Raw genomic sequence first — 21806 nt, 5'->3', positions numbered from 1 at the left:
TCTTTTTTGTCTGTGTCTTTAAATTATCTGCCCATTCTTTGAATATTTTCCTTTCTCTTGTCCATCTCACTGAATTGAAAAAATAGTAAATAGGGATGTGGTCCCAGGAGGTCAGACAGAAGAGTCCACACTTGAGAGCTTTGTTGGAACTGCCTTCACGATGTCATGTTTTCTTCTCTGACACATGTGGGTAGGGAGGGAGCACTCACTGGAGGAAGGTAAGTTATGTATGTGAATATAATATCACATGCTTTCTTCCTCTTGATTTTTAGGATGATAAAACATCTGCTTAAAATTTAGGACAATGCATAGTTTACGGATCCAAATTAATTTTGGAATTTACAGAACCATCTTACTAACAGGTAATTCAAATATCTGAAAACAGCCAAACAAAGGAAAGAAGCCCAAATGCTTCTGAGTGGCCCAAATAGACACTACAAATTCCTTACAGTCAAGTTCTTGAACATTATTCAGAAAGAGAGTCCCTTAGGATGTTTCTTAGCACCCATTTACTCTTACTTGAGACATAGTGCTAATAAGTATGGTTTATTTTTTTCTAAACTCACAGCAGATTACAAAGAGCTGCAAGGACTAAAGGAAGGCCTACTGATGGCAATAAAGAATGGACAGTAAATTGGAAGTAAAAAGATCTCTAGATGGCAGGCACAGAATTCCAAGAACAGAGCAATTTGGGACTATTTCAAACAAGTACCAAATTCCCCATGCACTTTCCTAAACACATGGACATCATTGCTCTATGCACTGGATAATCAATGATGTGTACAATGACTAAACATCAAGACAAAGTCAAATTACAACAAATATCCTGTTTATGAAGGCAAGGAAATGTAGTAATTAATTTCAGAAAGATTTCCCTGGCAAAGGAACAAGAGGAGAAAAACCTCTGGCATTTGGAGAGTTAAACTTTGGACGACTAGAAAATTTAGTTACAAGGAAGAATTCAATGACTAACAATGTTCTATAAATGGGGCATCATGGAATTCTGTATAGATCAAATAAAAAAGCTTTTCTCAGGAGAGTCCATATAATCCTTATGGTGAATCCTCCTTTATTAACTAGAGTTGTGAGCCCTAACAGAATCACAGTATTTCTGAGTGAGAAGGGGCTTTGGAGGTGATAAAAGTCCACTGCACCCAATAGGCATTTACAACATTCTTGATGAGGGATTATATTGACTTTGCTCAAACACCTTCAGGGATGGAGTACTTACTCCCTTACCAAAGGCAGTTCTCTTTGGATATCTCTAAATGTGAGCAAGTTCTCCCCACATTTCCACCCTCAAATTGAGTCAAAATTTTATTTTAGATCCCTTCTACTCATTGGTCACTGTTCTGATCTCTGAGGTGGAACAGAACAAATTGAATTCTTATTCTCTTTGACAGTTGGCTCTCCAAATACTAGAAAGGAGCTATCACATCTTGACCAAAGTTTTCCCTTCTTCCCAGATTAAATATCTTAAGGTTTTTTTTTTTAAATACACTCTCATATGTTTACGTTGGCCATGATACTTTCAGTGTAGCCCAATACCAGTGACTTTTGGAGATTGTTGATGCGGACAGAGACTGGGGATCCACTCTTTTCGACTTGGACTTTCTCCCAAAGTTCCCCTCCTTTCTCCTTCAGCAACCCTTTCCTCCTAATTGGTGAGAACATCAGGTTTAGTTTAACAGATCCCGTCTCTGGCTTGTGAGGAATTAAATGATCCCTTTCCCTCAGGAGGAACGGACATGACTAGAACACCTATTCGGCATGTTGGGATGCGTTGTTTCTCACTGAGGACGTGCTGTTGGCTCGTAGCTGTTGCCTTTTACTCTGCTTTCAATTCCATGCCTTGCGTGGTCGGGCTGATTTATGCTCTGCTGCTGAACTATGTCTAATTCTAAAGGAAAGCAGTAAATTGGACAAGGAGCTGAGCGAGCTCCTCCGACAGGGGCAGCCAGCTCTCTCCCCATTGGGATTCCAAAAACATAAGGAGAATCCTATGGGAAGCCAAGCGCTTTGAAAACAAGACCTTGCAGTGGCAGACACCTGCCTTCACCTGTCGGGCAAGCACTGTGTCACATAGGACGTAGGCAAAGAAGCTGCAAACGCAGCAGCACTGAACCAAGCAGCAGGCGCTGGAGTTTCTGATTTCAACAGCATGAAACGGGAAAGAGAACTAGATTTGGAGTCGGATTGAATCCCAGCTGTCTGTCTCTCTCTCTCTCCCTCTCTCCCTCTCTCCCTCTCTCCCTCTCTCCCTCTCTCCCTCTCTCTCTCTCTCTCTCACCATTTGGCCTCAGGTAAATCATGCTACTACTCTCAGTCTCAGTTTCCTCTTCTGTAAAATGATTGGCTGGAACTTGATCAGCAAGCTCCCACCAAGCTCTAAATCCATTGATCCTACAAGTGCTTACTGATGGTTTTATTAGTTGTGGAACCAGATGTCCTCAAAACATCTCCAATCCAAGTAATACAGAACTCTTTTAAACATCCCTCCCTCCCTCCCTCCATTTCCTTCCCTCCCTCCCTCCATTTCCCTCCCTCCATTTCTTCCCTCCCTCCCTCCCTCCCTCCCTCCCTCCCTCCCTCCCTCCCTCCCTCCCTTCCTTCCTTCCTTCCTTCCCTTCCTTCCTTCCCTTCCTTCCTTCCTTCCTTCCTTCCTTCCTTCCTTCCTTCCTTCCTTCCTTCCTTCCTTCCTTCCTTCCTTCCTTCCTTCCTTCCTTCCTTCCTTCCTTCCTTCCTTCCTTCCTTCCTTCCTTCCTTCCTTCCTTCCTTCCTTCCTTCCTTTCTTCCTTTTCTTCCTTCCAGTAGAGGCTAGATGAGCACTTGACAGGGATCTTGGAGAGGGGGTTTGTGCTTCTGTGACATGTTGGTTTAATGATATGTAAGGCTCTTCTAATTCTAATGCAAGTTCTCCCTGACTCAACCTTCATAACCCAGTTTATCCTCCATTCTATTGCCAAAATTATTTTCCTCAATTAAAGATTTGACCCTAATCAATCAACTCTGCTTGTTTCTTATTGCCTTTAGGAGCACATATAAACCACTCTGTTTATAGCTCTTAAAGCCCTTCACAACATATCCTCAGATCTATTTATCCAGCCACATTAAATATTATTCCTCCTACACTCTGGCTTCTATTCAGATTGTCATGTAATCAGCATCATGCCTGGCAACTAGGAAGCAATTAACAAGTTATTGTCGACTTGTCTTGACTGACTGGTCTGTCTGCTCCTCCCACTGGACACGCCATCACCTCCTGTTTTTAGGTCTTTGTCCTGCCTGTCCCCTCAAGCCTGGAATGCACTCACATCTCAACTCCGGAATTTCCCCCCCCCCATTTTTTTTAAAGACGTAGCTCAAGGACCATCTGCTACATAGAGCTTTTCTGAATTCTCTCAACTGTTCCCTCCAAAACCTAGTATATTAATTATAATTAGTTGATAGTTTGAGTTTATTCTCTGTATATTTATTCTCTTTCTACTAATATTTGTACTTCTTATTTTCCCAGTTGTATTATAAGCCCCTTAAAAGCTTAGTAGAGATTATTCATTTTTTTTTGCATCCCTAGCATCTGGACCATGGCTGGACCCATAGTAGGTGTTTAATAAACATTCATTCATTGATGACTTGACTGACTTGTAAGACCTTGGGCAATATGAAGTTTTGTTAATTGTAAAGTTTTGTTAAATCGTGAAGTTTGTGGTTAACACAGGTTAGAAGATCATAATTTTATGTTTTCTGGTGACCTGGAAATGATGTCTTCCGTACCATTCCTTCCTTTCCTTGTCTTATCTCGAATAATGGTGGGATCACTTGCTTGCTAGTTTGATGTTGTGGCCTCCCACATCATCAAAGAACTCCTTAATAATCAGAACTGTCTGGAGAGACTCATATGAACTAATGCTAAGTGAAGTGAGTAAAACCAAGAGAACACTGTACACAATAACAAGCAGATTATGTGATGATCAACTGGGAGGAGCTTGGATATTTTCAGCAATGAGATGATTCAGATCAATTACAATAGACTTGTGATGGAGAGAATCATCTGCATCCAGAGACTATGGGAACTGAATGTAGATCACAACATAGTATTTTCATCTTTTTTTAAATTATTGTTTACTTACATTTTAAAATTATTTTTTCTCTTTTTAATCTGATTTTTCTTGTGCAGCATGATAAATATGGAAATAAGTTTAGAAGAATTGCATATGTTTAACCTATATTGAATTACTTGCTATTTAGAGGAGAGAGAAAAATTGGGAACACATGATTTTGCAAGGGTGAATGCTGAAAATTGTCTTTGCATATATTTTGAAAAAAAAAAAAAAGCTATTATTAAAAAGCTAAAAAACAACCAGAACTACCTAATAATGAGATGGGATGAGACAGGATGCTTTAGGAGGAAGTGAATTTCCCATTTTTAGAGGTCTGCAAGTAGAGACTAAATGACTACTTGACAGAGAACTTGGAGAAGGGCTTTGTGCATCTGTTGGCTTAATAATATTTAAGGATCTTCTAATTCAGGTAATTGGGGAATAGGAGGGGAGAGGAGACTTTTACACCATGCCGTGCTATGTTGAATCAGAATCTCCTAGAAAGCACAGAAGACATAACCCACACTTCTGACCAAAACTGCCCCCAAACTGAACCCGACCTGTTAGAAAGCAGTGTGTTTAATGACTCTAATGGAATTGGATCAGTACTCACTCATAAAACGTTGTCCATCCATTTTCATTGCTTTTGGTTGCGAGGAGGCCAGAGTTGCCATGGTACGTCATTTGGGCCAATTCATGCCCTTGGGTTGTCACACTTTTGAGGGCACTGTTAGTGCCCATTGTCACCCAGTACACCTGGCCATCTGGGACCACCAGCCAGAGAGGCATCCCAGTAGAGTCCCTGCGCACATTGACTATGTTGCCATTGTTATCTGTGATAAGGGTGATGTCCCCGTCCCCTGTGTAAGTGAAGTTGTACAGGAAATCTCCAGTGGGGAGGCTCTGGGTGTACAGATGTTTACCACTGGTGTCGAACAAGTAGAGCTCTTGGTCAATGGGGGAGGACAACTCATACAAGTTCTGGGTGTTCAAGAATGGCTTGTTTTTCCGGATAAAGCGGATCCTGATGTTTCCCAGGTCAGCAACGTAGAGCTCCCCATCAGCACACACCGCGAGGGAAGAGGGGGAATTCAACTTAGCATCCTTGGCGTACCCGTCATCCCCAGAGAAGCAGTCACAGTTAGCATCATTCTTGCAGTCGCAGCCACTGGGAGCCCCAGCCACCAGGGAGATCTCCCCATTGGTGGTGACCTGTCTGATGCGGTTGATTTTCTTTTCATCGGTCTCTGCAATGTACAGGACCCCAGTGTGAGAGACAGCCAGGGCTGTGGCAGACTCCAGTGTCGCATGGACTGCCACCTTGCTTAGCAAGAAGTGGTCAATACCAGGGACCTGGCAGTGCATAGGCCTCCCCGCAACAATGCGGACTTGATGGTTCTCAGAGATCTGCAGGACCACGTTGTTGTCAAGAACGTAGAGGGAGTTATCCATTGGGTTGATCGCCAAGTCGGTGGGCCACTCTAGGCGAACCTGGCAACAAGACATAGATAGGAGGTGAACCACTCTTTCTCACTATTTATTTTGCCCCTGTGACCATTATAATCCATCCTTTCAGCAAATACTTTTAAAGATCCTACTGTTTATAGAGCTATTTTTTCTCACTATTTCTCTCCTCTGAATTTTTCCCATGCTTTGATTAACTCTGTAAGACAATTATCACTATTGTGTCTGATTTGTATTGCAATAATTTGCCTAAATATCTTGCACATCCATACATTCCATGTGGTAGGGACTGTTTTATATAAATATATATTTTTTTGTCATTTTCTAGTCTTGGGTGCAGGGATCTGCACACAGTATTGATTAGGTTAATGAATGAATATTGAATCAAGCTGTGGTTTGTCGATGGTGCAATAATGTTCCTCCCTCATTTCTGCATCTTAGCCATGGCTTCCCTAGCTTTCTCCAGACTCTCCTTCCCGTGGAGAGCATTCCCTCCTTCCTGTGGTTTTCCAGCACAACTGCCTTCATACTTCCTATTCCTCTTTAGAGTATGGCTTCACAGATGCCCGTGGTTACCATCAAGACCACAGTTTACTCTGAAGTGACAAGAGAATTTTCATTTTCTTAAAACTCATTTCTTGTCATCGTTGGCAGCTAAATATTTTATGCCCTCTGCTCTCATGATACCCTGGGGACCTGACTGCGGAGACCATTATGGCTGTCACCAATGATGAAAAAGCGATCCCCAATGCAAGAAAAGTGTCTATATGCTCATGAGTGTTCGTGTACAGATCTAGGGAATATTAGAGCTGGGAAAGAATACGAGAGGGTAGAATATTCAGACACGGAATGTCAAAAATTGAAAATGGTTCTTCAAAACCCAGGCTAGAACAAAGAACAGAGGATGTTACAAACAGAGATCAGCTACCTCAATGCCTCCTTTTATAAACAGGTAAATTTGGTCTCAGAGTGAGGAAATGATTTCTACAAATCCACCTAAGTACTCAACAAGATTGTTGGGACCTGATGGGGATTCTGAGCCCTGAGGGAGCAGCGATTCTAAGAATCAGATTCTTTTTCTTGACTCCAAAACCCATCCCTGACTGGTTTAGCTGACTGACACATTGGTAATCCTGGTGCAAAATACTTAACACAGCAACTCTCTTAAGAGCCTTAAGCTGCAAAGGAAATCCTTTCTTCACTTGGAAGCTCCCTATTGGAATTAAATCTCAGGTCCAGTCCTTATCCCTATTGCTAACCTATTATCATAAATTTTATATTAGGTGACATTTGATGCCTGATTTAAAGACCAGATAGTAATTCAACAGGTGGCCCGAGGGAGTAAGGGTGAGCCAGGTATAAAACCAGAAGATGTGCACTATCTAACCTTAAAGAGGGTGGTTATGAGGGTCAAATAAGCGTGTAAGCCAAATGGGGATATGAGTTACTACTAATATTATTAGGCCTTGAATCAGCTCCTGTTCTGCAGGAGAGGGAGGGAAGGTGGGACCCAGGCATTGGGTCTCAGGAAGAGGTCTGACAAACTCTAAAAATAAAAACAATAATTGAAAGAGAGAGCACTCTTGTGTGGGCTGGTGTGTTTATGAGGCGAAGGGCTTAAAAGCTTGGCTTGATTGTGGCTGTAACCAATTTGCAATCTGATGTAATTCAAGACTTCTCCTCTTCCTGTTGTTGCTAATTCAGGCAAAAGTGTATGTATGCAAACCACCACTTCCTCGATGTTAATCCAATTCAGTCCTGAGCCAAGGCTGTGCCAAATGACCAGGCCATAAAGAAACAGGCCTCTGGCCAGATCCTTGTGGGAGGCCCGAGGTCTGTGGGAGCAGCAAGCCAGGATTCCTGCCCAGGGTTTTTACTCTGGGACCTTCTTCACCTGAGAGATATCCATGACAGAGTCACAGCTGAGAGGTCGGGCAGACGTCAGGTCGTTGGATCCCAGGAGAGTGGAGATGATCCCATTCTGATCAATTCGTCTGATCATGGTGCCGTCCACAAAGTAGATCAGCCCAAACTTGTCCACTGTAATGCCTGAAAGAAAGAAAATAATTAATTACCAACAACTAGCTTTACATGGAATTGTAAAATCTGCAAAGCTCTTTACATATATTATCTCACTGGAGCCTTGAAACAAGCCCTATTTGGAGAAGAGGGAGGTGGGTGCTATTATTGTCCCGATTTTACAGATGGGAAAACTGAGACTTAGAGAGAAGAGGCTCACATAGCCAGAAAGTATCTGAGGCAATATTGGAACCAGGTGTTCCTGCCACCAAGTGCAGTATTCTCATCCTCTGTGACATCTACAAAGCACAAGGTCCGCTGAAATCAGGTCACAGGTACCTGCTGGATCCCTTGACAGATGTGAGACTGGAAAATTCCAAATCCTGTTTTATTTGCTCCAACCTGACCCCCTGGCATGTGTCCCCCCAGACACAGACTTTCTGTGAGCCTGTTTCCTCATATGTAATATGGGGCTTTGGCACTGCCAATTGGAGAAGTTTGTCATGAGAATCAATACAGATGATGGCCCCAGGGAAAGGGCTTTGTGTCTAGGAAGGGTCATTAAAACTGTGAGTTCTATCTTTAGATCCCCAATTTCTGAGTGCAGACAAAGCCGGAACAGCTTGACCATCAAATGAGATGAAGAATGTGACAGGCCACCATCATAATTTAGGTTTTTTAAAAAAGATCTGAAGAGTCGTTTTAGGAGGAAAAAAAGAATTGGATTTATTCTGTTTAGGTCAGGAAGTAGAACCAGGCTTAAAGGTGCCAAGTCACAGAGAAGCAGATTTGAGCTCCACCAAATTAAATAATGTTTCATCAGAGAAGCTAGTTGTGTATCAGGCACTATGTTTGGTGCTCAGGATATAAAGAGAGAAAATGATAATTATGAGGGGAAAAAAACCAACTTCCTAATACTCCATGCTTTCCCAAAATGAAATAGGCAATCTTGAGGAGTTAGGTGGATTAAGGAGGGGGGAGTGATGATGTGGTAGTGAGCTCCCCATCCATCACTGGAGATACTCCAGAAGAAGCTAGATGAGTGTTGGTTGGGAATGACATAGAGGGGAATTTTACTTGAGGTAATTGAACGATAGGTTGTCTGAGGGGTCTCCCATGATTCTGTGATTCTAAGTTATAACAGAAAATAAAGTAACAATGAATATTTAAGGACTTGTTATATAGAAAAGAATGTCTATTTATTCTGTTTTTCCCCAGAGGGCAGAAGCAAGAGCAAAAGGTAGAAGTAGAGTCAGAGTTCAGCTTAATATTAGAAAAAACCCTTCTTAACAAGTAGAGCTCTCCCCAAATGGAAAGAGATTCCCTGCAAGTATTTGCAAATACTTTTGGATGGCTGTCTGTTGGGGGTGTGGGAGGGAGGATTCTTGTTCAGGTAGGGATTAGACTAGAAGCTTTCTGAGGTCATTCTGGCTCTGGATTCTGTGAAATGACCTAGATGAGGTGTCTTCCTCCTGGCTACCCACTTGTCCCACTGGATACTCCTGCCCTTTCTGTGGCTTTCTTTAAAGGGTTCCTGACCGCTTATATTTCCCCTTTTTGCTCTTATATCCAGTGACTACAGAATGATGCTTGAACACAATGGAGACTGGAGTGGGAGGTTCTATGGGTCTGAAGCTGACGCATTCAGGTAGCAAACATCAAGATTGCAAAAGACCCTAACATGGCTGGGAAATATCTAGGAGTCATTTAGTCCAAACCCCTCATTTTACCGGTGGAGACACAATCCCACAGAAGGGAAATGACTGGAAAAAGACCAAAAAGCTCTTTGGTCATTCCTAAAATGTGATGACTTATAATGAGTCAGTCAACAAGCATTTATTAAGCTCCTAATGCATGCAATTTTACTACATTTACTGTTTACTACAATGCAGAATAGTTTAAAGTATCCAGGATAGGATTGAATCTACCCTCTGGACTCTTAGGATTTGGGTGACTAAGGACCAAAGCTCTCTGAGCCTCAGTTTTATCATCAATAAAATGGGGAGGATGATTCACATGCATCAAGGTGAATGCTATCAAGATGTATTATTACAAGGTACCCACTAGGAGTTGCTCCATTAGCATTATATTTCTAAATGTTGGAGAGTAATTTTCAAAGCGAGGACAAGGTAAGTTCATAGAAGGGGAATCCCTCTTCCCTTGTCTGCCTTGGATAGAAATTGATTATGCTCTGAAAGCACCAAGACAGGGGTTTCCTTGTCTGCCTGTCTTTTGTTTCCTCCCCCCTGCGCCATCTGCCAGAACTGATGAGGACTCAGTTAACAATGGCGGTTTTGTTTATGGCTCTGGCTGCACAAGCTAATAGAAATGATCAGTCCCCTGATTAATTCCTTCCCTTTTGTTGTGTTAAATAGATGGACTTCTCTTCCCCTCCCTCGGTAAACTGTCTGCCACTGGTAGCTGGTCTGTCACTTGGATCTGGGTTAATTACAGGCTTTGGGACAACTCACCAGCCACAGTGTGTGTGTGTGTACAGAATCCCGGACACAGTCTTAGGAAGGGGCCTCTAACAAAGCTGGGGGTTTAATTAACATTGTTTGTAGAGAATCACCAAGAGGAGAGACGACTGTCTTCTCTTCTGGGGTTTGTGATGGAGAGGCAGGGGGAGAACATTGCAAGGAGCCAGAGGATCCCAACTTTGGAAAAATCTCTGTGCTGCCATTTCCTCATTTGTAAAATAAGATGATCGGACCTGATGTTTGATTCTGGGATGCATATACTAGGGAAGGGCAATGAATGGGAATCAAAATTGTTATATGAGGGTGCATACAAGGAGCTGAAGGGTTTGGGCTTGAGGTAGAGGAGACTTAACAGATGGATGTCTTCAAGTGTTTGAATGAGGGGGTTTTTGTTTTTATTTTTGTTTTTTGGTCCCTGAGGACAGACGTCGGAACAGGAGGAAAAAGAGAAGATTTCAGGTCAATAGAAAACAAATACTTTTTAAAGAATTATAACTGTCCAAGATTATTGCATAAATATGTATACATATATTGGATTTAACATATATTTAAACAAATTTAACATATTTTAGATTACTTGCCATAGTCGGGGGGGAGGAGGGGAAAATTTGGAACACAAGGTTTTGCAAGGGTCAATGTTGAAAAATTATCCATGCATATGTTTTGAAAATAAAAAGCTTTAATAAAAAAAAAAGAATTATAGCTGCCCTGACATTCTGTGGAGCAGGGATTCAGGATCCTTTCTTCTAAAGGAAGGAGTTCTATGTTCCTGGAACTCTTCCAGCCAGAGCTGAACAATCACTGGGATGGGGAAGCTGGAGCAAAGTGACCTTGAAGACCCTTCAAATCCTACCTGGGACCACTTGATACTTTGTAGTAGGAATTTTATAATTTTACAAACTCATATTTCAGTTTATTATTGTTATTATTATTATTATTATTTGTCTTTCTTTGTATCCTAACACTTGGCACATGCCTGGCATGCATTAGCAGGTTAACAAATGCTTGTTGACTGAGTGATTTTTTAGGAAAGACATAAAAAACTTTGAGTTTTCATTGGTAACATTTATTACATAAAATAAATATATAGTCAGAAAGAAAGGATGTAGAGAGGGTTAACCAATATCCCAGGAACTAATGGCGTCTACTAGATGTAAAAAAGAATACAAGAGACTGATGGTGAGGGCGGAAATAATGTGAGACTTGATAGGGAAATGATCCTATCATCTCCTAGTTTGGAATAGAGGACAAAAAAAGCCAGTCTTGGTCTGCCAGCCACCCTTAGAGCAAATTTCAAAGGGTTCAAAGACAGCGTGGGTAATGAGATGAACCACAGTTCTAAAGCAGAAATCAGCAAGTTACTCCTCTCTTTTAGGCAGGGGGGAAGACTCAAATCAATGAAATCTGTGATCCTGCAGGTATAGAAGCATGTAGTAACAATTTTGTTCTCTGATCCAGAATTCTGTGTTCTAAAATCCCTACCTGCTCTAAGATTCTCGTGTTCTCTGATGTGGGACACACCTTCAGGATGTACACCTGCTACTATAGATGTCTGTGGTTATCCTGGCTTTTTCAGGGTATGATGGCTCCAAGTGGCTTTTGTTCCTGAGCCAGAGACACATGCAAATTCTCTGATACAAAGCTAGAATAACACCGTAGGGTACAGCTACTCTCCTAAAGAGGCTACAGTTATCCCTTCTACATCCCAACTTTCCCCATCGTGGTTTTGAAAGACTGAAAGGACCCTGAGTGTCCTGTGTGACCAATTTATCCATTTATTAACAAAGAGGTAATCACAGCCCTTATCTCACAGGGTTGCTCTAAGAAGCAAATGAGATCACATACGCTATACACTCTGTGTACCTCCAATCCCTCCATAAACACTTAGCTTTTATTACATGAACACAATCTAAAATTTTGAAAGGGTAGAAATGTATTAAGCTAAGGAAGGAATGTACTAAAGCTACTGAAAATTAAACCATTAGTAATTTAAAAAAAATGATTATTAGGGGAAAACACCATATGTGTATATATAAGTTAAAAGGAGGGATAAGTGTTTTTCTTCCAGTTATCTCCGAGGAAATCTAACTCCACTGGATCTAGCTTGTTCTGTCACATATCTTTGGAAAGGCATCCATGCTCACAGCAGTGCTAAATGGTAAGATAGACAAATGGACAATGTGGACAAAAATCCACCCCAACCAACAGCTTCTTCCCGGAGGATATCTTCTCAGCACCTCTTCCCAGACTATTACACACCTCATCAGTACCCCCTGATTGGAGACTTGAGCCAATCACCCATAATAAATTTTAGGGGCTTCTCTATTTGCTTCCATCTTGGCTATCTCCCCTCTCCATCTCCCCTTTTCATCTTTCTTTTTATGTTGTCTTCCTCTACTAGACTGTAAATTCTTTGGGGGCAGGGAGTGTCTTTGTTTTTAATATCTATTTCTTTGGTAAGCATAGTGCAGACTCTGTGTATTAATCACAATATAGCTGCTCCCTCTCAAATCTTTCATATCATCATAGTTTGCTTCATATGATATGCATATTCTATTCTATTCTATGCATATTATGTTCTCTTATTAGACAATAAGCTCCTTAGGGATAGTATACCCAGCATTGAGCATGGGGCCTCCTGTAACAACTTAATGAATAGTTGTTGGTCTGAATTGCATCAAATGTTCCGGGACTGTTTTTGTTTTTCCTATTTTTTTGGTTCTCATCCCATTCTCACTTATTGCTTCCCATGAGACGGCAGCACAGTTAAATATTAAACATCCCAACCTGTTGTTTACTCCCAGTATTTTTCTGTGGAAAGAACGACTACAAGTTGGACTTTACCCCTGGGATTGGTGAGTGTGGCTTCTGTTGCTTTCCCACCATCACCACAGCGAGTGTCATCAAAGGGAAGGCACTGATCTCCCGTCCCCGCCACCACCTCCGAGTTCTTGACGACATCCTTCACGATTGTCGTTGACTTGATTTTGAAGACCCGCCGACTGTTGGTGTCAGACAGGAAAATGGATCCAGTGATGGGGTCTGTTGTCAGGTAGTACTTATGAGCAGGACTATGGCTGAAAGGCAAAGAAAGAATAATTCTAGTTGAGTTCTTCTCTCCCAACAGGACCAGATAGACCCACAATCATCACTGTGAAAGTCTTGAAGATACAAGCAAGTGTGTCTAGTGCTGAGATATTCAGGAAGTAGGACAACTTTATGATGCCAGAAATTAAAGCAATCTTAGCGAAGAATTTAAATCATGCTATTCTCTCTGTTTAGAATTCTCTCACCATCTAGCTTTCTGCATATGAATTCCCTACCCCATCCTTCAATGCTCTGTTCAAATGTTTTTTCCATGAACATTTCCCAGATTCCCTCTTCCAGAAGTGATCTTTTTATGTCTATAAATTATAAATAGTTGGATCTCATAGGACTCTATATTTTTCTTATGCACCTATCATAAGCTAATTTATGTTAGATATTTCTGTGGACATCTTTAGTCCCTCTATTAAACTCTAATCTTTGAAGACACAGATTATATCCTTTACTTTTGTTAACTCCTATAGGACCCAGCAAAGTGGCTTGTTTATTGTAAATGCAAAACAAATGTTTATTAAATAAATCAATAAGTCTAGTCCTTTAAAATGGCTTCATAATAGCAATAATATATAACATTCATAAAGAATTTTAAAGTTAGCTTTACACATATTATCTTATTTGATTATCATTATAATATATAATATATAATAATACATAATATATAATAATTATATAATATATATAATAATATATAATATATAATAATATAATTGGTGGCAAGTCACTTAATCACTGCTTGAGTTTCCTCATTTGTAAAATGGGGATAATAGTAGCACCTCTCTCCCAGATTGTTACAGGGATCAAGTGAGATAATAATTATAAAGTTCTTAACACAGTTCCTGGCACATAATAAGCACTATATGAATGTTACCTAGAATTACTGTTATTATAATTAACATAAACACAAATGATTTTTAAGAAAGCAACCTGAAGATGTCTTGGGAGACCTTTATTCTTGGGAAACCATGACTCTCTAAGATTCTCATGTAAGACTCTTGTCATTTATCCTTAGTTGACTATATTCCAGAACAAAAAAAAATGTCATAACTGAAAGGAAACTTAAGAGATGAGAGGGTCCTTCATTTTACAAGAGGAGGAAGATAAAGTCTCAGGAATGTTACTGTGCTAGGCTCATAATCAGAAACCCAATTCTCCTTGTCTTGGATCCCAGAGAAGCTAGTGCTTCTCTGTGACATTCTTCTGTCTGTCCCAGGTCTTCTAGTATTCCCAAAACTATATTTTTGCCACAAAACCAAGAATATTACAGCCATAGTCAGGGAGAGAAGATAGATGCAGGAAGAATTTATCACTGTCACAGAATTCAAAGCAGAGTCAACCAAAATGAGCATTCTGCTTTCTGTAAAAGGTAATATGCTTTGGAGAATTCAGATCAGAATTGGAGAGCAATATTCAAGAATGGGAGAAAGGAGTAAAAAAAACAAGGTAATGAGTGTTCTGCACTCTTTAAATATATTTAAAGTCTCTGTCTTTTGAGATGGCAGGTGTCAGATCTCTGTTATTACATCTGAAGGTATGATATATATTGTGTATGACATATATAATATAAAATATATCTCTTCACAATGATTTACAATCTCAGATTCTGAGTTTAGGACTTGACAACATTAATCTGACGGCCTCAAGGAAGACAGTTTGGGCTCCAATAAATTCATAAAGCTCATAGGATTACAAGATTTAGAAACAGAAGGAACTTTAGAGCCCAGCTAGTCTAGTCTTTACCAGTTTACAAAAGAGAAAACTTGAGTTCTGGGAAGGAGAAACCATTTAAATGGCCGAGGTCACACAGCTAAGAATGCATTGTCTAGATTCACTCAAAATCCTCTTCCTCTAAAGTCAGTTTTCTTTCTAATATATACAACTCTTTCTGCCAAAATTGGTTGTACTCAGGATAGGAGATCCAGCAATTATTACATATGGCTGTCTTGTTTTAAATTTTTTTATTTTTCGGCTTTCTGATTTTTACAGATACGATGGAGGTGACAGAGATTGGAAGCAACTTTCCCTACTTCAGAGACATGGCAAGTATCAGAACTGAGATCTGAACCCAAAGCCACTGACTCCTACATTCAGTATTCTTTCCATGGGATAACAAAACAGGTCTGAATATGATCTTACCTGCTAAGATTCTTGACTCATGGGCTCCCACTGAATTAGGACTGATGGGTGAAGGGCTAACAGTTCCTAGCATATGGCTACTTCTTAGCCCAATGTCACTGATCAACTTTATTGACCATTGACTAGTGATGGGAATGTCTATGTAGGATGTGCTGGGCCCTACCATGCTGGATTTCTTGCTTTCTCTAATATCCTCCTCCACTTCAATACAATATGGGATTCTCAAGGTTCCAATAAGAAATATATCTCTTCTAGCCTTAACCTGTGTTCTAGGGCAGTGGTATCAAATTCAAATAGAAATGGAGTACTATACCATACTACACGGTACAGAAGCAAACCTGCAAGCTGCCTTTGTAGTCAGGAAAGCACTTACTAACATTTTTTCTTGTTCAATGGTATTTTTATTTTGTTCAGTATTTCCTAATTACATTTTTAACCCGGTTCAGGCTGCACTTGTGGAGCTTTGGGAGCTACAACACAACAACCTGCAGCATGTTTAACACTTCTGTTCTAGGGGATAAGTGTTATTGGGGATTGGGCTGGGGTGTGGTCTGGTCTAATGTAGGGAGATAAATAGCATTTCTTCCTTCTACCACAAGCTTGGTTGGTTCTTAAGTACCCCAATAACATCAAAGCAATGGGACATGTCCATGTGGCGGACGAGAAAGAATAATAACTGTGAACTCAGAAGCCAATTAATCTAGGGGGTGAGTGTACAATCCAGAAGATCCAAGTTTGAATCTAGACTCAGGCATTCACTGGCTGTGTGACCCCTAGATTCAATCAATCCAACACTTAGTTTTCTCATCTGTAAAATGGACATATTAATGACCTCTACCTTATAAGTTTCTGTAAAACTTAAAAGTTTCTATAAAATTATGAGGCTCAGATTAGATAATACATATGAAACACAATGACAATTTAAAGTGCTATATAAATATTAGCTATTGTTACTACTACTGCTACTACTACTGGGCCAATCACAAATCACTTTCTTTTTCCTAAACCTCAGCTTCCTCATCTGTAAAACAGTGATAATCATCTTTATACTACGTGTTGTTGTGAGGAAGGCATTAGAGTGATCTTAGGGAGCTACAGAATTATGGAGTTGCTATCTTCATTATTAACAGCCTATTTGGTGGAAAAGTTTTTTTTTTCTATATCCCAGAACAATCCCATGACCTATCCTACTAAAGTCCAGGCAGATTTTTCTCTCTCCAATTGACATGCATTGTGGCTACATCACATACAAGGACTTTCCATGCATCCCAGATCTAGCAACAAAAGCTTTCCTGATGATAGAATTCAGGCAGGCCATGATTCCATGTACCCATTTGTCACTCATGATAAGTGAGTGACAGACACCTTAGGGGAAATAGGCCCTCCTCAGGTAGGAGAAGTACCTGTCTACTCTGATCAGTCCCATATGTTTTTATCTTTTTACTCCAGAGGCTCCCAAGGAATGTCATTCACCCTGGGATTTTTCAGATGACCAATACCAGTACGAGGGCAGGACAGACGAGGGAGGACTTGGATCCCAGATAATATGTCAAGTAGAGAGCCCAGCCTTTGGTCTTGGGAAAGGCAGCATGAAACAGACTTAGGGTCAGAAAATCTAGTTCTGATGCTAATCCACTGGGTTGTTTCAGGAAAGTTGTTTGGGCTTTCTGGGTCTCAATTTTTTACTCCTTACAATGAGGAAAGGTTAATTAGATGTTCTAGTAAAAAAGACAAATTTAAGTAATACTGCCTAACAATTAGTCATGCAAGAAGCAGAATGGGATGTCTTGGAGATAAGAGATCAGAGGATGGACAATGGCTTGTATTTTAGAATGGGGTTCTCTTCATGGCTACTGAGATTCACCCCGAGTCTCAAATTCAGTGCTCTTAAGATCTCATTTAGTCATCTGTCCAGTTCTGATGGTCAGTGACTCCATGACATACTATAGGCTTTATTTCTCCTAGCCCATCATTTTGTTATGAATGTCTTTAATTGGCCATGTTTCTGTCCCTGCCTTATTTTTTTTTTTTACTAGTGGATTATGAATTTAACATCAGTCAATAGAGAGTCAGAACGATAGCTCTTGTGTTCTAATCCTTCGAGTGTATGGCCTGGTCTTATGTCTTAGGCCACTTCTGAAGCAGTTTGTTCAGCTCTGGATTCTGCTTTTGGATGACACTGACATCCAGTGAGGTTTCCAGAGAAGGGAAGAGAATGGATGTTTGCTTGGAGCCAAGGAGATTTTGGGGGAACAGGATACTTGTTTTCTGCAGGTCTGTCATGGAGAAAGGCAAGAGACTTACTTTGGTTGGCCCCAGAGGGCTAAAGTAGGAACAGTGAGTGGGAGTTAGAGAGAGACAGATTTCAGTTTATTATAAGGAAAACTTCTTTTAAAAGTTTGGAAGTGAAATGGACTGCTTCCTAAGAAAGTGAGAGTTCCTTGTCATTAGATACCAGAAGTTTACTCATAGGAGTAGGACTAGAGAAAATTTAGGCTTGAGTTGGAGAAGATGATCTTTGAGTTTCTTTTCAAAAGGGACATTCTGGTCAAATGATGGGCTCCGGGCATCTCACAAACAGGGGATAGGGATTGGTCCCTGTGTGACAGCTAAGCAGGAAGGCAGGCTTTCTTCACTTTAGGGGGGCTCTCCAAATAGCTGAAGTCAGTGATTTTTGACAAGGATAGTGAATCATTTTTAGAGAAAACTCACTGGATGAGAAATATGATGTCTGTCCTTTTTCCACATTGGTTTTGGTAACAACCGAAATACCCATTTAATCAGCAACTTCATTTTTAAAGCCTGAGGCAGATGTCTTTAATTTCAGAGGGTGCTGTCACTAAGGGCAACTTTCATATTTTCCCAGATGAGTCAGAGAAGGGAACCTGGAACTAGGTGCTATGGGAATGATTTGGTGTGGCATTTTAGGAAAGAGAATTTTTCCCCCCAATACAGCATGTTAGAAACTGTGAAGGACTATGAAGGTCAGATAGTTTAAGCCTCTCCTTTTTTTTAAAGGCATTATTTCTCTATATGTGAGATTGTTGAATTATAAAATATATTTACAAGTACTAATACAAAAAAAGAATCATTCAAAGATTTTGTTAAGTGTATTCCTAGTCCCTGATAGGAAAAAACCAAGACAACAGTACCTTCTAAAGGCCATTGTGCTAAATAAACTAATATTCATATTTTAAGTCTCATTTTATAGATGATGAAACTGAGGCAGATTTCCCAACTCTCAATTCTGCATGCATTTTAAAAGAGGAAGATAGAAAATGCAACACTAATCTTGTACAGATCACAGCATTAGAGCACAGAATGTTAGTATGAGATGGGGACTTGGAACCTAGGCTATATGGACACAATGTTGGACCATAAAATGTTAGAGAGGGTTGGGATGCTGGGATACAAGATGCTAAAGCTGGGAGGTACCTTGGGACATAGCATGCAAAACTTAGAAAGAACCTCAGAACAATATTAATTCTTGCTGAGATCTTAGAAACCATGTAGTTCAAATAATGGGGAAAAATGATGCTTAGACAAGCAAAGTGACTCCAGTCACATACTACGTATATGGCTACTTAACACAAAACACTGAATAGAAGTACTGGACTCTTTTTTTATGCCCAAATGTCAGCTAAAAGCCTATTTCTCACTCTTTCCTTTTAATTAGTCCTTCCTCCCAACCAAAAAATTTAGGTAGCTTCTCTGAAATGCTTTGCGACAATAACTCATAGAACAAGGAAGCACATTTGAAGTGCTGGTCCTGGACTTCAACAAAACCATAGGCATTTTTTTTTCTGATAGACAAGATAGAGAGATAGGAGCTAAATGACAGTATAGTTTGGAGATTTTGGAAATGGTTTAATGAAGTTTCTAGTGGAATGCTCCAGGGATTTATCCTTTGCCCTGTACCATTTATAACATTTTTATCAATTACTTGAATGAAAGCACGGATTCAATTTACTTATCAAATTTAAAGGTAAGACAAAGCTGGAAGGGATAACTAATATGTCAGATGACTGAGTGAGGATCCAAAAAATCTGACAGTCTAAAATGATGGGCTAAATATAATGAGATAAAATTTAATAGGGATAAATGTAAGGGTACCACATTTGGGTTAAGCAAATTAACAGCATAAGTACAGGACTAGGGGATGTGTAGGCATAAGAGTGAGAAGAATTTGGATTGTCAGGTCTTGTTTTAAAAGTGGATACGACCTTGAGTCTAATTCCTTGGCTTAACAGATGAGGGAACTGAGGCCCAGAAGTATTAAGTGATTTACCCGAAGTCATACATAGTAAATGGTAGATCTAGTAAATGGTAGATCTGAGTCTGAACCCAGATCTTTGTTCTCCAAATCTACACTATCCCTCATGCTTTAGAGAGGGTCAAAAGAAGAATAAAAGGGTCAAAAGAAGAATAAAAGGCTCAAAAGGTGTTGCTCTGGCCATAGAAGATTCAGCTGAAGAAATATTTTTTATAATAATAGCTTCTCATTTTTCAGAATATATATGTGTATATCATATGTCAATTTAGTTTAGGAAAAAGAGCATTGGATTGTAAACTGAATATTATTCAACATACTCAATTAAAACAGGAAAGCAAAAATAAGGCTAACCTGAGTTCTGGAGTGGAAAAAATCAAAGACTATCCCGGAAGAACACTGCACTGTGAAATGAATATTACTCATGCTCAATCCTGGGCAACCTACTTCTCTCTGAACCTCAGTTTCCCTGTCTTTATGCTACTTGAATTATATATATATATGTATACAAATATTACTATAAATTATTATAATATATAATATTACATATTATATATTATAATATTATTATAAATATTAAATATTATGGGTGCAATCTAACCAGAATAGAGGAAGATAAGGCTATCTTTTCTCTGAATTCAACTTAAGATTATATTCTTTATTTTTTTAGATGGTGGAATAGTGAGAGATATCCATATCTGTATTATCAGAGGACTCTAGACTTATAGTCCATTAGAATCCCCAGATCTTTTTTATTTCCAGACACTGGTTGGAGTGGTCCCCATACACTTTTATACCTCAAAGAGTGCATCATACACAGGTTCATGTTTAAAGTAAAAAGGATCAATTAAATTGACTTGTCCCAAGTCATACAGAGGGAGAGCCAGAACTAGATTCCAGGATGTCTGACTCCAAGGCCACAGGGCTCTTTCTGAGTATTTATAGTGGTTCTCCCACTTTATATATCCATACCTGAGAGGACTTGCTTTCCAAGTGCATAAAAGGATGGATGAAAGGCCTTCTAGGTCTCCAGAGGCTCATTTTCCTTGTGCTAGTCAGATTTTTTCAGCTGCTCTCCTGGTCATAATGGGAAGCTATGTGAATTCTTCTGGGATACCTAGTAAGGTTGGTGAAGGAGCTTGATTCTCTCCCATGTAAGTTGTTTCCATTTATCTCTTTCACATAAAAGTAATAGAGCAAATAATTTCCCAGTGACTGAGGGAAAGTTATTTAGGAAGAAAGGAGACTCATTCTCCACTTTCAAATGAATGCAATCTGCCATTTGGAGGGACAATGGGAATTATTCTTGGGTCCTCAGGATATAGTACACCAGAATTCCAACTTAATAGTGAAGAGTCCCAAGTCCAGTACTGAATTTATATCATGTACAATTGTATCAATGTTAGTATACTGAACATAAAATATCAGAGCTGGAATGGACCTTGGAACAGAAGATGCCAGAGCCACTAGAGAATGTTGGATTGTAGACTATAGAATATTAATATAGCATGGGATAATAAAACTAAAAGAGATGCCATCCAAGTTCTATATTTTCAAGATTAGGAAAACGAAGCCTTTAAAGGAGAATGGTTTTGTATAAAAGGTGAGATCTAGTCGGTAACAGATATTATAATCTGGAACTCTTGACTTTCAGACCAATAGTCTTTGCCTAATTCATATCTGGAGAATGAAATGAACTTCACACAAATGTGAAAGAAACTAAAGTCTGTGGATACTTTAAGTTTTAAGCCATCCATATTTGTGTGAGGATGGGAAGATTGGGAAACAGAAAATGAATAAATAGTTGACAGAAGGCAGATGAGATCTGGTAATGACAGGTGATGATGGCAGGCAGTCATCCCTCCAAGAGCAGCTGATTGGGTCAAAATCTCCTATAGTGTTCCCATGAAGGGGGATGACAAACATTCTCTGCCTGAAACAAAGGGGGAATCACCCCCTTTAGGAATCTTACTGCCTGACCTATCAAATTATGCTCTTTTGCTTTTGCCCTTACTAGCAAACAATTACTAGTAAACTAGTAAACAACCCAGTCTGTAGAACAGTTGTCCCCCAAGCTCCCAATCTCATGCTCATAAACATGTCTCTAGAGTCTGACCTTGACTGCTGAGGTCTCAATTCCTTCCTGTGGAAGTCATTAAAATAGCCTTTCTCTATTATCAAGAGGACCTTACTTTAGAGTGATTTGTCCTTTATTTGGAGAACAATTAAACCCAT

At 39.8% G+C, this 21806-nt stretch overlaps 1 protein-coding gene across 12 annotated transcripts in view; it reads right to left on the bottom strand.

The window, feature by feature from the left end:
• The window catches only part of TENM4 (teneurin transmembrane protein 4), a 1584659-nt gene that overhangs the window by 43343 nt on the left and 1519510 nt on the right, over window positions 1-21806 (bottom strand). For all 12 annotated transcript variants that reach the window (XM_074303958.1, XM_074303961.1, XM_074303962.1 and 9 more), the window contains 3 exons: window positions 12908-13140; window positions 7459-7613; window positions 4714-5591 (listed from right to left, as the gene is read on the bottom strand). In XM_074303958.1, coding sequence (XP_074160059.1) covers window positions 4714-5591; window positions 7459-7613; window positions 12908-13140 — 1266 coding nt within the window. The remainder of the gene's footprint in view (window positions 1-4713; window positions 5592-7458; window positions 7614-12907; window positions 13141-21806) is intronic.

Source organism: Sminthopsis crassicaudata, chromosome 3 (genome assembly GCF_048593235.1).
Source record: "Sminthopsis crassicaudata isolate SCR6 chromosome 3, ASM4859323v1, whole genome shotgun sequence".
In the NCBI taxonomy this organism is placed as follows: Eukaryota; Metazoa; Chordata; class Mammalia; order Dasyuromorphia; family Dasyuridae; genus Sminthopsis; species Sminthopsis crassicaudata.
This window is presented reverse-complemented; position numbering and strand designations above follow the sequence as displayed.